We start from the raw sequence: 16301 nt of genomic DNA on the forward strand, positions 1-16301 counted from the left end.
CCCTAAAGGATCAGACACATTGCCGCCTGGGTGAATGAATATTTCTCATCGCTATACACGCTCACAGCCACTTCTTATTAACTAAACTAAGTTTTATTACAAAGGAAAAGAGAGGGAGTATGGGGTAAAAAAAAAGATTAGCGCCCATGCAGACATGAAGACCGTTCTGAGCTCGTAGTAGAGATGGTGAGCTTTGTAGTTGCAGAGAGTGCTGACAGAATTAGTCCATCGGTTACAGTCCAGTGTCCATATTCAGGGTGCATCCAGATGGGACTGGAGAGCTCAGTCTTATGACTTAAAGCTTTCCCCGATAAAGCATCAAGCAGATCTCAGGTTCAGGTGCCAAGGGCTTTTATATAGTCCCAGGCTGCTCTTTGCAGCGCAGAGTCTTTATGCAAACAATAGGCAATCCTGGAGACTTATTTCCTACGCATCACCAGCACTTAGCTACACAGATTAACACCACACAGTTGCCCGTCATTCACAGACGATTGGCTCTACACTTCAAAGAGAGATGAATACAGTAGAGACAGGAACCGTTTCATTACATTATTAACCTCGAACAATAAACACACAAACATTATCTACCCAAATGTCCTTTAATCGTTGAATTTATGTCTGCATTTATCCTGCAGGCTGCTTAGCTCTTTCTGGCCGTGTGTCACACCTTGTCTCTGGTGCAGTGTGTTACCCCACTGCAAAGGGGATGCAAAGCAAAGCATTACTATTCAGAATGGGTGGCTTTTCCCCCATTTGGCACTGGTGTAAATTAAGTACGAGGTGCAGGGCAATGGAGAAGGAGGCTCTTGGTGTCTGGATCCAGACCCTTTGCTCTCTTGGTGCACTGGAGCGCTGTAGATGGCACACAGCAGGGAGTCCGAACAGAAGGAGCTGCAGATGGGAATGAGGAAGGTGCTGGGCAAAGTGAGGTGTGGGAGCTGACTGCAAACACCAGCTAAGCAGCACCTGCCTGCGGGGAGCAGTCAGGCTGCTAGAACATGCTGATCTGTTAGCAGGGAAACAAGTCAGCCTGCTCGCCTAATTTTGTGATCTACAGATAAATGGAACCAATTCATCCTCAGTGTAACATCCATCGCAGTCAGTGGCTGGGTTTGGTAGCTTCTGCCTCACAAGCTGCCTTTGAGCCGTGCTGGCACTCTTTCCCAGCTGGAGAGGTTTCTCACTGGCGTGTACGTTCTCCATAGAAGGGGAGGGCCTCCATGCAGCTCTGACTTTAGCGGGCCTGAAAGTGCCATTGGCTACTGTGACAATTCCGAGGTGCATCCCATGCAGGTGTTTGGTCCCCATGTGCCTACTCTGTTATGATTGATGTGGTTCTTGTCTGGTTCCAGATGCAGGGTATGACAGCACAGGGACTAGAAACAGAGAAGTATGACGTAGGGGAACCAAATGAAGGTAGAGTGTCTGCAGAAATAACCCCCTTCCCCTCTCCCACCAAAGTCTAGACTGATTGGAGAGAGGCAGGCTACAGCTGCTTTTGGCAGAGGAAAAGGCAGATGTTCTTCTAACTTCACCACTGTAGAGTAATTCTGAGATAGGGTCCTAGGAGTTAAGTTGAGGCCTCTGTGTGCGATCGGGGCATCTGCTTTGCAGTGTGGGTATAAATTTTGCTTTGGAGTAGGCCTGTCCTGGAAGGGGGAAGGTGAGTCAACTCCACAGACCTCGTGGGCTAGTCCACTGCCTGTGTATGTATCACTTTTCTGTGCAAGGAGGAGCAAGGTGTCCCCCAGGACTAACCCACAGCCTGTGTGTGGTACTTGGCAGAGAAGGGGGACATGGTCTCTGGAGGTCAGCCTGGAGTATGCGGGTACATTGATGCTTGGTTCCAAGGAATTAGGTCATGGCCTGTAAATGGTGCTTGGCACTGTCAGTAGCTAAGGTGCTTAGAATGATGCAATAGAAACTCTCCTGTTTGTTTGGCTGATTTGTCTCTAAATGAGAAGTCTCAGTGTCTGCAGTGTGTCTCTGAAGCAGGACTGTCAGAATTACCCTTCAGCGGAGGACAAAGCCGCTTGCCCAGAATGTATTACATTACCTGAGCAGAAGAGGATGCTCATTTCAGTAACTGAGAGGGATGTTACAAGCCCATGTGGTTCTCTGCTGATTCCTCCCAGATGCTGGAGCTCATGTAGAGACAAGTGAGAGCGCCCCAGGGGCCAGACTCCCATCTATTAATAGGGAAGGTCACCCTGTAATGAACACAAAGTGTTACCGTGGCTCCAGGGAAGCTTTTACTGGCTTTTTGTTCTGGGAGATGGTGCCGCAGTGGTAATCAATAGTTATCTGAGCAGAGGGTAGCAGGGGATGTGCGTGCAGAGGGGATTATTACAGTATCTTCCTGCTGTTAGAGGAACATTCTGCCATGCAGGGGATCTAAATTCAGGACGAGAGCTGTGGTCCTGGGTCAGCTGGAGTCAGGAATGCTACGGCAACAGTACATTTGGGACCTGGGAGGGAGGAAGAGAGATACTTCTTGTTTCTATGGTTTTGATGCTCTGGGCAAAATCTAGGGAATCTGAAGCAGATCACATCCAGCCCTCCCCAGCTGGCGGGAAATAGGGGCTGTTACCATTCCACAAGTGTGATCCTTCTCTGCACTGCACCTTATGTAGCCATGTACACCTGTGCCAAGTGAGTGGAGGACTAAGAGGAAGAATAGGGGAAGGAATCCCTTTTTCTGAAAAATATGAAAATATTGGATGCCTTCTTTTGTGTGCAAACAATACCCCGTTACGATGCCACCTTCCCAGCACTGAGCTAATTATCTGGAAAACATGCGACATGACCTTTATTAGCTATACCAACGACTCTGGTTATTTTAGCTTAGTTGATATAACAGACTTCGTCTGACCCTTTCCTTACCTTTAACAAGAACTCTGGGGCATGCCTCTGTGCTCTCTTACATTGGAGCAGGACAGAGAGCTGGACAGGAGAAAAGTATCAGGATTTGGGACTTCATTTCCATCTATGCAACTTGACTGGGTCTAAAACTAACTCAGCCATGTTCAGAAAAGAGCTATGGGTATGTCTACACTGCCACCCTAGTTCGAACTTGCAAATGAAGCCCCGGATTTAAATATCCCAGGCTTCATTTGCATGTTCCCGGGCGGGCGCCATTTTTAAATGCCCATAGTTCGAACTACCTGCCCGCAGCTACACGTGGCACAGACTAGGTAATTCGAATTAACCTGCAAGGAGGTTTAACGGTAGTTCAAATTAGGAGCTTTAATTCGAACTACCTAGTCCGTGCCGCATGTAGCCACAGGCAGGTAGTTCGAACTACGGGCATTTAAAAATGGCGTCCACCTGGGAACATGCAAATGAAGCCCGGGATATTTAAATCCCGGGCTTCGTTTGCAAGTTCGAATGCCTACATTAGCCACCCTAGTTCGAACGAGGGTGGCAGTGTAGACATACCCTGTAAGAGTGATTCAAGATCTTGAAGACATGCCTTACAGGGAGAGGATTAATACGCTTAATCTCGTCTTGTCAAAGAGAAAGCGTTAGTCCTAATCTCTAAGGCCCGATATGGGGAGAAGATTTCTGAGGGTTCTTTAACTTAGCAGACAAAGACAAGAAGCTCCAGTGAGTGGAAACTGAAACTAGATAAATTCAGACTGAAATAAGGTGCAGTTTTTCAACCGTGATGGTAATTAACCATGGGAACAATTTGCTAATGGATGTGACTGTGTCTCCATTGCTTAGAGTCTTTAACTCAGGGCTAGATGCTTCTGTCTCAAAGAACTGCTCTGGCTCAACCAGGAGTTATGGGCTTTATACAGGAAATACAGGGTGACATTCTGTGGCAGTAGTGGGCAACCCCTGGATGCAGCCCACTGGGGTTCCACGTGTGGCCCGCAGACCTCCAGTCTGCCCTGCCTCCCCCACGGGGCTCTCATGCTCTGGGGCATTGGAGCCCCACACATCCTAGCCCTACTGTTCCTACCAGCACCTTTCAGAGTGCAATAAATGGCTGATTCACACTCTGTCCCCCACTCCTCCCTCTCCCTCCCAGAGCTGGAACAGCTGCAAACAGCTGCTGTCCAGAGAATCGTGTGGCCCACACACTCGTCTTGGTTGCTTTATGGGCTGTTATGCAGTAGATTAGACTAGACGATTTTAACAGTCCCTTCAGACCTTAGAAATCTAAGCATATTATTATGGTTATCCTGAAATCGAGTTTTTACTTGGTCTTTATGCAATCAAAGCTCCAACTGATGACTTCAGAAACAGTTTTTTGTGTGAGTAAAGACAGGGAAAGATCTGGCTGAGAGCTTCTGGACTTGACCCGTTGCTGTCTGTTCTGATTTGCTTTAGCTCATCTTAGTTTACAAACAGCTATCACACAGAGTCCAAGTCAGCTTCTGCTCTCAGGTGGAAAAATACCTTCATTTCTCTTTAATGATAATTATGGCCACATCTGCAAAACATCTGTGGCTAAACAAATAACGGAACCTTATACTATAGGGGATAATGGTCTAGCACACATAAAAATGCATTGTGTGAAAATTATAGTTCTGTGCTTGCTGCAGAAGCTGAAGTAATAATTTCCATTTGCAAATCCTTCCTGCATACAGCTTGTTTTGTAGAAGCCCTTATGTTCCTGGGTTGTTGTTGCTGATGGCCTGATTCCAAAACAGGGACTGTAAACACATGCACATGTATTGCTGATTTTCCATCTTGTCCCTTCTCTGGAATATGCAGGATCTTTACGTTTCCATTATATCCCTGAGCGTACTCACAGTGAAGAGCTTCTACCCCAGCTATTTTAAGGTCTGGGGTATTTCTTATGAGAGTGCTGCAGCGGAAGGTGGTAGTAGTAGAATTTTCTTTTAATTCTCTTTAATAGTGTTCAGTTGCCAATAACAGTGCCCATTCATTTCTGTAATCCTCTAGGGTCCCTTGGTATTCCGCCTCTGCTTTTAGGTGGATGGTGTGATATCCTATGCAGAATCTGCATTTTGGAGAAATGGCGGACGCCACCACTTCATAATACCAAGTCAAACCATGAAAATATGGTGTAGTGGCACAGAAAATATGTTCAGCTACTTTTGGTGCCTGGTGGCAGTACGCTTATGTCAGTAGGCAACATAGCTCTGCAAACAGTCAAGTTGGACAGCCTAATATATGGCTTTACAAAGCCTTAACCAGGCTATTTGTGAGCTGAGAACAGACAACTTTAAGCGGGTATTAGAGATCAAATTTTGGCTCCAAATTTAGGGGTCATAAAAATGCTTAATAGATTAATAAAACAGCTTAGAAAAAATATGTTTTAATCTCAGTGGACACACGTTTTCACTTTTAAACCATTAATTGTGCCCGGCAGCATTTGCAGCTTAAACATTGAAGCATTGGTCTAATACATAAAAACCTGAAAGTGCAGTTGGCTAGCCTCCAAACGGGAATGTGGCTGACAAATTCCCAAACTGGCATAAATTGTGAAAAGTTGATTAGATTTTAGAAATCAGTTGAGTTTAATAACATATGATCTCGCTGTATTTGCAACACAGCGAGACAAGGATGTTTTCAGGATGAGAATAAGTGATTTTTAAACCTGTCTGTAGGGATGTGAAGGATTAACTGGTTAGCCTCATCTTTAATGAGTAAGATTTACTGGTTAAGATTAACCAGTGGGGTCTGAAGCAGCTCCCCACCTGCTGTGGGCCAGGGGACAGCTCCAGTCCCACGAGGGGCCTGCCATGGACAGGGGCTGCTCCAGCTGGAAAAGGAGGTGCTCCAGCCTAGTAGCAGGCGGGGGAGAGGGGGGTGGCACTCCAGCCAGGCTGGAGCAGTCCCCCCTTGTTCCTCTTTTAATCGGTTAACCGGTTAAACAGTATGTTTAACTGGTTAGCCAATTAAATGGGATTTTACATTCCTACTTGCCAGTGTATGTTTAAGGCTGAAATGTTTTTTCCAGGCTGGTAGCCCTATTGGAGGAATTTATACAGTACAACTCAGGTGTAATCCAAATATAGTTGAGTGCTTTAACCTGCCTTGAGACGTGTTTCTCTGCACAATCGAAGGCTCAAGGTCAAGTTGTGATAAATCAAACCTTTTTTCATTTGTTATTTCCTTGCTAGCTACCTGATGATAATCTCTTACACTGGCGGCTCTGCACCCTCTGTATTAAATCAAAGAGACATTTTGCAGTGTGGAGAGACAACTTGATTAAATTCAAGGGATTTTTTATATAGCTCTCAAGATTGGACTTCCCAACATTGCAGAAATGACTCAGAGGGCTGTTTTACGTAATGCAGCCTTTCTGCCTTGGGGCTGTAGTTGGACTTTCTAAAATGATGTTATCTTTGCTGAATAAATAATGTTCACAGCAGCATGAATTTACATGGCACTTTACAACTCTGGATTAAGACACTGAACAGTGTGCACTCTAAAAGCTAAATCAGCTCCCTTTCCTCAGCTGAATCATCTCAAGGGGCTTCCACTGCCTAACACCTTGAGCTGTCATCTATCCTTGTACAAAAGGAGTGTAAAAATGCCCAGGGCCCTGCTTTTGCACATGTGTAAATGACGGCACAAGGTAGAAGGTTGTGGAAAATCGTTGACTCAGCCAAAGATGGATTGGGCCTGTATTTGAAAGAGACGAGAATGCTGCCATGAGCAAGGCAAACAGGCTTTGTCCCTAAATGAGATGAGAGAAAGGTAGGTGAGTGGGCAGCAGTCAGATAAGGATGGGTGTGTGGACAGCTCATCATGAGAAGAGCAGGTTTGAGGAGAGGGAGGGGGCTGGGGCCGGGCAGTGGAACGTGAGGAGTGTTCCAGTTTGGGGGCAGTATGCTAGGGAGCAGGCATGAAGCTGAGAGTGAGAGGAGGTGATAAAGGACTCAGTGTAGAGCATCTCCTCCCTGCCAGGGGATGAGGTCAGTGACAGTTCCTGGGACCTGGCCAAAGAGAGCAAGCAGGCGGAAAGACTAGGAAGAGGCTAATGCTGAAGCCCTCATGCAGGCTGGTGCTGGTGTCCCTCTGTACTCTCGGGTACCGGTGTAAGGAACAAGACTGAGCAGTGCATCCGGCTCCGAATCATGCTGCTCTCAACTGGGCTTTTTTTTCCACATGCAAGAGTGATGAAATCGACTTACTGATCCTCCCTTGCATTGAGGGATAAGCGTGAATGGGCAGAAACACGGACAGGATCCTGTTGTACGCTTGAAACACCCCAAAAAAGGCAGTAGCTTTATTGGGCCCCATTTTTCATTCCAGAGTCGGGCTAGTGTGATCCTTCAGTGCTATTTTGAGGCAGGCGCCATGGGGCAGGAAATGTCGTGGCTGAGAGAGAGAGAAGAAAATACGCTGGAAGGGGCATAAACTGGTGATAATGCCTGTATCAATGCTGCATCAACTCCTGAGGAATCAGGGTTGGGCTTGAAGCCATCTATTGGAGCAGATTTGAACCCATAGCCTTCCAGGCAAAAAGGCTCTGAACTGAGCCAGGGAGTAACAGCTAAGCAGTCCAGAGATGCTGGTTGCGCTTTTCCTTTAAGGTTTCTCACCCATTATAGCGGCATGTAATTTAAACAGAAACACTTTAGAAGTCAACTAATTAGCACTATCAGAGGCATCCCTCCGGAGTTGAGAAAGCATCGGTGCCCTCCTTTCTTTGCAGTAATGCTACAAGATCATTTCCAGCTGGAGCTACAGAGACCGTGTCTGCAGTTTTAAAGAAAGCAGGAGACTTCCTTGCTGGAGTGTGGGAAGGCAGAGGCGACGAAGAGCATCTTGAGCCACTGGGCAAAATAACAAGGAAAGCAGACCTTAAATGCAGAATTGGTGAACAAGGAAGACCTTACTATGTGGCAAACCCCCAACTCTGGGACAGAGCGTGCAAGAAGCTAGACAAGATACAAGCGTGAAAGAGGAGACGGGGGACACTTATCCCAGGTACAGTTCATGGGCAGCCGGTCCAGCTGGATACATATCCCACAGCCCTGATGGAGGTGTAAAGTGACAGTGCACCGACTGGTGTGTGCTTTGCATTTGTTTGGCTCTGATTGAGACTTGGTTGTGGTCCTAGTTTGTCTTCTACATGAGGATCTGAAGAATCTCCCTTTCATTCCTGTCACACGCTTACCAATGGGAAAGGACCGGAGTTTCTCTCGACATTTTCGGTATGTCTTACTGATCTCTCTCTCTTTCTCTCTCCCTCCCCTTTATAATGCATGATGTTAGATTTAATGAGGATGTCTCATAATCTTTGGCAGTGCAGACTAATGGGTCCCACCCACACAAACAGCATGAGGCTGATTTTACTAGTGGCTTCTGTTGTTGCCATTTTATTAAGCTATAGTCTTTAAACATGTTCTCTTGTGTATTGTGTTGTGAAGGCGGGAGGTCCCTGTTGATATGGCTCTGGGTGACTGCACTGGGAATATTGTTGTACGTTACCAGAAAGACACTGAGAAAAAACAACAATAAACAATTCAGGCAGCAGGAAAGGTTTGGAAAACATTCAAAGATCTGGATGCGTTTGGTTTGGTTAATCCGAGTACACAATAACACACAATTACAATCTGAGGAGTGTAATTGCTGCCAGTGAGGAGGAATTATTTAAGATGATACATAATATAGGCCTAACAGGATGAAACTAGAAAAGGGAAAATGGAGGGTAAATATCTGGGAAAACATCCCAACAGTGAGATGTATCAAGCCGTGCAGCATCTCCCCAAGGGAGGGGGTGGAAGCCCCATTGCTTGGGATTCTGAGGCTACGTCTACACTGCAGGCTTCTTTCAGAAGAAGCTTTTCTAGAAGAGATCTTCTTTCGAAAGAGAGCGTCTACACAGCAAAAGCACAATGAAAAAAATGATGTGCTTTTTTGAAAGATAGCGTCCACATTGATTGGACACTATCTTGCATTTCAGGTGTGATTACTGGGGATGGAGTGGCCACCAGGGCACCTATGTTTTTTTTCCTAGAGGCCTCTTCTTTCGAAAAAAACACTCTCTTCTGCGTCCACAAATGCCTTTTTCTGAAAAAGCTTTTTTGGAAAAAGGCTTCTTCCTTGTAGAATGGAGTTTATTGCCATCGGAAAAACCCCTCCGTTCTTTCGACTTTCTGTTGAAAGAACGCAATAGAGGCTACGTCTACACTGGCATGATTTTCTGGAAATGCTTAAAACGGAACAGTTTTCCTTTATAAGTATTTCCGGAAAAAGTGCGTCTACATTGGCAGGTTGCTTTTCCGGAAAAGCACTTTTTCCGGAAAAGCGTCCGTGCCAATGTAGACGCGCTTTTCCGCAAAAAAGCCCCGATCGTCATTTTCGCGATCGGGGCTTTTTTGCAGAAAAGAAATCTGTGCTGTCTACACTGGCCCTGTTCTGGAACAGTTTTCCGGAAAAGGACTTTTGCCCGAATGGGAGCAGCATAGTTTTTCTGGAAAAGCACTGATGATTTTACAGTAGATCGTCAGTGCTTTTCCGGAAATTCAAGGGGCCAATGTAAACAGCTAGCAAGTTATTCCGGAAAAGCGGCTGATTTTCCGGAATAAGTGGCCAGTGTAGACACAGCCTAGCAGTGTGGACATAAGTATTGGTTTTTTCGGAAAAACTCTGCAGTGTAGACATATTCTTAGAACTAAAGTGGTCAGAACTATAGGAATAAAAATCCTGAAGAGAACAACCCTGCACTGTTGGACTGGATAATCTAGTGGATTTTTTCCACCCCTAACTTCTCAGACTGCATCCCGTGTCTCCAGTGGGGGTGTCATTCTTAGCTATGGAGTCAGTCCTAATAGCCTTGGAGCTCTGAACAAACTGCAGGTTTCTCTGTTTGCTAACTGGTCCAAACTTGTTCCCAACCTTCCATGTAAACCTTACTGGAGATCAGGACTGTGGAATCTAAACTGCACGGAAAGCCTGCAGTTCAGAAATCATACTAGACCCAGAAATCACAGCAAGATGCATTTGGTTAACGTAACACCTCATTTGTGCACACCTGTTTCTGGAAAGCACTTAAAAAATCTTTTGCAAGGTGCTGCACTGGGTCTAGGAAATAGGGGAAAAGAAATATGCTGAAATACAGGTTGGAGCAATGAGATTTTCCTGGATGAAGAGACAGAAATCACTACAACCTGTTTGTGAGTGTTTAAAATAGTGATCATAATACATATACTGCAAATCCTTTGCTTGTATTAATTAAACAAGGAGAAGCAAGTGGTGCTCAGCTACTATGGTGACGGGGTCTTTATAAAGATCCAGCTTAGATAAAAATGATGATTGCTTTTAAAATAACGCCTCCTTGTGACTTGAGTGTTTGGCTCTGGAGTAGGAAACATTCATCCCGCACGTGCACAGTACAGATCTACAGCAGGGTGAGCTTCGTAAGGGGATCTGGGTGGACACAACTCTCTAAGACCTTGTCTAGTTACAGTATGTTAACTAGCATTTTTTAAATAGCGCCATATGAAACGCAGTTTTACCCTTAGTATGGACAAGGATGGTCACGTTTCAAAGTGTGCCGTCAAGTCCCGGATAACCCAAACAGGCCTGAGCTTGACTGTCCTTGTTTACACGAAAGGCAAACTCATTTAAGGTCAATCTGGTTAAAATGCCTGAGTCAACACATGTTCTGACAATGTATTTCCTATAATAGAGCAAATCAAGGAGCTTTGTTCTGCACTCCGGCATGGGGGCAAAGTGTTCTCAGTGGCAGGCGCACGCTGTGGACACCTAACCTTCACCATGCTCACGTGTAGATACACCATGAAGCCTTCTTGCAATAAGGACAGCTTCCCTGGCTCAACCAACAGGGAGACAGCAGGGAAAGAAGCCGAAGGCAAGAAGGAAAGTGAAAAACCCAAACTACTCCCAGCCATGTGCACACAGGGAACAAAGGGAGCAGCTGTGCGGATGTTGCCATTTAGGGCCCGCTCAGAGCCATGCTTAACTGTGTCACAATGCGTAGTCACCCTGGTGATGGGTGCCGTAGGGTGCATCTATACTGCACTGTAGCTTGAAATAAGATACACAATGTGAATTATGCAAATTGCACATCTTGCTTCAACACTGTTTTGAAATAGCTTATTTCGTCATTTCGCCCTGTCTTCGCAGCACCAGATTTCACAATAACCCGCTATTCCGAAACGTGCCTGACTCCTCGTAGAATGAGGTTTACAGGGATGTTGGAATAGCTGTGAAGACGCGGGAGAGCTATTTTGGGATACTCCGGTATCCTGAAATAGTGTTGCAGTGTAGACGTACTCTTAGAAAAAAACAGGGTAGACTGAAGGGTGAGCAAACTCAGGGGCATGGATCCTCTAGGCTGACTCTTTTTCAGCCCAATGACATGCACATAGTGTGGTAGTTTCCACAGAGCAGCTGCACATCATCATCATCATCAGGCTGGCCTTTCATGGTAGATTTACACAGCTGTACTCCAGCCGTGGGGGTGAGGGTGGGAGAGGCTTAGATTCAAACCCCTTAATGTTTTGGGCTGTAAATCCAAACATGGAAGCTAATGTTTTTCTCTTTGTGTAATCCAGCAATTTCCAGTGAGCGTATGCAATCAGCCAAGAGAGCTGGCGGCCTGAACTCTGGGCTCCCCTGTCACTAGGTCATCCAGCCAGTTTGTGTTATGAAAATGCAGCACATTTGTAGAGCTGGTATCAGTGAGCCAGCCTGTTAGCACCTGCTGGGTACAGCCATTACTAAAGCTGCCTTCTAAAAACTGCTGACCCATGGGGTCAGTTATGGCTCTGTAGACTCCACCCAGAATGTCGGGGAGGTGGTAGTAGGCCTCTGGAAAAGGGGGTTGGGCTCTGGTTCACACCAGAGAGGAAGAGCGCCCTGGAGGCTGCCAATCTGGGGCCAGGGATGCCATTTGGAATTACTTTTTTGCTAATGAAACCAGAACCAGAATGAGGGGTTTCATCTCAACAGGGACTGCGAAGAGTTCCTCAGGAGCTGGGCAGGGATGGTATTTGAACAGAGCAGGGTGGTCTTTTATGCTATATAAAGATAATGCAACACAGGTATTTCTAATGCACTACAGTAAATTGGTGCAATCCGGAGGCATATCTGCAGTTAAACCATTTTCTAGTCCTCTCTGATCCTCTTCCTCCCATCCCATTTCAGACCTCAGAACAGAACCTTAACCGGAGACATAAGCTGCTGGCTCCATTTATTTTGCCACCGGAATGTCTTACATTCTGCAGCACACAGTGCACAGCCAGCCAGAGAATATCCCAGAAGGAGGCTCTAACTAAGGAGCATGATGACTAGTTGTGGAAGTTTGGAGTGATGACTCAGTGCAGATGAAGGTTAAATGGTTGAGCTGTCCCGTCAGATTTATGCTGGCTTGGGTGAAATGCACAGACTGACAAATTCTGATTTCTGTGATGAATATTCCCTTTAATCAGGCTGCAGGGATTCTGAGCATGGAAATACCTTATAATTAATCTGTTATAAAATACTTTCTTCCTCTGTGGAATGCTCTTGGTATCTCCTGATTCACCACTGGCCTCCCAGAAGTGCCGTTCTGCAGCATTGAAAATACCGTGGGTTATAAAGGCATCTGGCATCTGCAGTGTTTTTTTGGGAGAACTATAGTGAAGCAGGAAGCAGCCTGGGGATTTTACAGAGGCAAAAAGATGTACACACACATATTTACGTGCTGAATGCCCACATCAGGGTTTGATGGGAGGGGAAAGGGGACTGCTGGCCTCCCCAGGATGGGGTGAGTGGGAGGAGAGGGTGCTGAAGGCCACTGTAGATTTGGTTAAAGGGTTTGGGGAAGGGGGCGGTGTTGAGTGTTCTGATGCTGGGTTAGTGGGATCATTCAGCATAGAAACCTGGACTTAACTCCGTTTTCATTGTGGCTTTAAGTTGCTTTGACCCGGTTCTGAGGGCTGGCAGGGGTAGGAACACAGACCAGTGGGTCTGGTCTGTGTTGTGTCAGGTATTGGTAGGGGCCTTCCAAGATCCCATTCTCTGCACGGCCGTAGAATCACGCCCATTAGCAATGGCAAAAGGTGTATGGTTCCAAGGTCTGTGGGTCAGACATCAGTTGAGTACCTTGGGCCTCGTGTATCGTGCACTCTGGGCTTCTCCTTCTCAATATAATGCAGATTCTCTGAGGCACATCCTTTGAATCGCCACCACTTACCTAGCAGATTTGCAATTGTTCCGACGCGTGCAGCGTAGAGGGGTGTCATTCTTTACTATGCGTCCTGATTCTGCCCGGCCTTGCATCTTGCGTCACAAGCTCTGTGCAAAATGGGGGCATTCAGGGGTGAGTGAGCAGGGAATTCTCATTTGGTGGCATTTTTATACCAATTGCGTAGGGCTGAAGGGCAGCACAAGAGCTAAGCCCCGGGAGAGTCAGGGTCCAAAAGCCATAGAAGCTATGTCCGCATCTGGTGCAAGAGCAAGTTATGGTGCTGTCCCGTGTCGGGTCCCTGGGAGCCGTTGTGATATGGGGATGCTCTTTTGCGGTCTGCAATAAGGTAAAGAACCAAGCTTTACAGAGCACATTGGTCTAGGCTGGGGTCCCCACAGAGAAGACTGAAGTCTACTGCTATGCCCTGTCCCCTTATGCACTGAGCGTCATAAGAACATCAGAACGGCCAGACCGGGTCAGACCAAAGGTCCGTCCAGCCCTGTGTCCTGTCTGCCCACAGTGGCCAATGCCAGGTGCCCCAGAGGGAGTGAACAGAACAGGGAATCATTAAGTGATCCCTCCCGTCACCCATTCCCAGGCTCTGACAGAGGCCAGGGACACCATTCCTAACCATCCTGGCTAATAAGTATTTTTGCACCTAACTTCTATGAATTTATCTAGTTCTTTTTTGAACCATGTTATATGTTTGGTCTTCACAACAACCTCTGGCAAGGAGTTCCATGGTTGACTATGCGCAGCGTGAAGAAAAACTTCCGTTTGTTTTAAATCTGCTAGCTATTTGGTGACCCCTAGTTCTTCCATTATGAGATGCATTCTTTGGGGGACTGTCTCTTCTTGAGTTTTAATAAAGTCCTGCATAGTCAGAGGCTCATGACATGAAGTGAGGGTAAGGAAGTGAATGTTTTATTCCCACTCAGTGCAACCCTTGTGTGTGGTCACCAAGCCAGACTATAGTCCTGTTTTAAGGAGTAGTTCTGGACAGACACTCCAATTGTGACTTTTCTAGGACATTACAATGCGCTCTAATGGCAACCATAAAAGCTTGCTCCCTGCAGAATCGTACAACTGTGAGAATTAGGCAGAATGCAGTCTAGAGCTGACCTGCTGGGAGCTGGGACCATGCTGTCCCCTTGCTGTGCTTTCCTGTACATTTCACAGACACACTCTCTGCTTTGATGAGGTTGCAGGGGGTTTGAGGTCTACTATGGACTTGAGGCAGATACTAGTTGTGATTTATGATCCAGTTGCTGGCATTTGGCTAAGCTAGTGTGTTGTTGCTAGCAAGGAGATTTAGTGCACAGATGCTTCTTTAATTCGGTGGCCAAGCAGCATGGATGCAAAACGGGGAGGTGCACAGTGTAAACACATTGTAAGCAGGTGTATATTTGGTGCAAGAAAGAGTGATCATGACTCTGCCAGCCACACAGCCATTCCTCTCCCATCGGGGTGTTCCCAGGCCAAAGAATCTGGGCAGCAATATTGGGGTTGGGCTTCTATCCAAAATATTGAAAAGGCTCCATGCGTCAGCTGGTATCTGCTCTGTTCAGTGCACAGACCGCGTTGGTAACACCTGCTCCCTTTTGAGAATTACTAACGGTTCAGATCCCATCACCATCAGGAACCCCTTGCCATTTTCCTAGCGATGGCTCTAGCTGTGCAGGGAACAGTGTCTTCAACACCACTAACGAGTGGGCGCCGGGAATCCTGGTACATTTTGTATACGCAGGGGAATTTGTGATATAGCCGGGCACAGTCAGTCCCATGGCTCAGTCCCACCTCAGTGAATTGTGTTCAGCAGGGTTAGGAACCCCTTTTGCATTTGGAGCCGGTATTCGCTTTGTGCCCTGCACCACCGTGTAGTGTTACTGATCACTGCTAAATAGCTACGCCTCCAGATGCTGCTGTGAATTGGAATAGCCACGCTGGCTTTGCCAGTTTACACCGATTGAGGTCTGACCCTCCAGTGATAATGGCAACGACAAAGAAAGAGACGGTTTTTACACTGCAGGCGGAGAATCCAAAGTTCACCCTCTGGTGAAACAAAGCGCAGTGTGGTGGATAGAGCACAGGATTGGGAGTTCTTGCTCCTACCTGTGAGACCCGCTTGCTGTCTGCACCTCAGCTTCCTCATGTGGGAAATGGGGCTGATGCTGTCCCACTTCCCAGGAGGGCTGCAGTTAGTGACAGGGGAACTCTTTGTTGTCACTCTGTTAAAAAGGAATGAAATTCTCTCCTCTGTGCCAGTGTGGGCGGATGCACGGATTTTCCAGCCCCCAAAACCCAGCCGTCAGGCAGCCTGCAGTCAGTTGTGGTCCCTTCTTCCCAGGGTCACCTTTTATCAGAGCCGAGAGAGAGACCAAACCGAACAAAACTGGCAATCGCCATCCATTTTTTGTCCCAAATCCCTTTGGATGAGTTGCCTGAATAAAGAGGAACAAAGCTCCTGGGAGCCTGATGCCTCTGACAGGTGCAGCTGCAAGTGCTTCCCATTCCTGCTCAGCCGAGACACCCGCTATTGACTGAGCACAATCAGCGTTAGAGTTTCTTTTAAAGGCTTTACGATAAATGAGAGTGCTGGCAGCAGGGCCCAGCGTGCAGCTCGGCATCCCTCTGCGTCTCCACAGAACGGGCAGAGCACAAGCAACAGGAACGCTCTTCCCACTGCAGGCTGGGCCTTCCTGCTCCAGCACATTCAGGATCTGACTAGTCCCAGATTTTTCTGGCCCCCCTTCTGCCAACCCCACCCCCTATCCTGCTCCCCCATGGGCCTCTTGGCTTCCCCTGCAGCCCAGCTGAGCTGGACGCCAGCTCCCAGACTCCACAGTGCAGCTGAGTCGCGCACCAGCTCCCGTCCTCCCTCCCCGCCGCAGCCCAGCTGGGCTGTGCATGAACCCCCTCCCTCTGCATCACTCTGGGCTCCCAGCCCCCCACCCGCTGCAGTGCACTGGGACTCTGATCCTGGAACATCTGTGGTCCTTCCAGACCATGAATGTTGCTGGACCAGAGAATTCCAGTTTATAGAGGTGCAACCTGTAGTATTTGACCTGAAGAAACCACTGCTATGGGTGAGAGCAGGGTTTCCCAAAATATGGCCTGTGGAGCCCTGGGGCTCCATGCAACAGATCCAGGGGTTCCATGAGAAAATATTAAT

The 16301-nt window shown here is 47.2% G+C and overlaps 1 protein-coding gene across 4 annotated transcripts in view; it reads left to right on the plus strand.

Annotated features, from left to right (window-relative positions):
* The window catches only part of GRID2IP (Grid2 interacting protein), a 103490-nt gene that overhangs the window by 39156 nt on the left and 48033 nt on the right, over window positions 1-16301 (plus strand). The window contains exon 1 of one of the 4 annotated variants that reach the window (XM_075899870.2): window positions 6952-8144. The exons of the other annotated variants lie outside the window; for them this stretch is intronic. Coding sequence (XP_075755985.2) covers window positions 8110-8144 — 35 coding nt within the window. The 5' untranslated portion in view covers window positions 6952-8109. Of the gene's footprint in view, window positions 1-6951; window positions 8145-16301 lie in introns of those variants that run through there. 4 annotated transcript variants of the gene reach the window in all.

The sequence above is a fragment of the Pelodiscus sinensis genome, chromosome 15 (genome assembly GCF_052426305.1).
Source record: "Pelodiscus sinensis isolate ZL-2025 chromosome 15, ASM5242630v1, whole genome shotgun sequence".
Classification (NCBI taxonomy): domain Eukaryota; kingdom Metazoa; phylum Chordata; order Testudines; family Trionychidae; genus Pelodiscus; species Pelodiscus sinensis.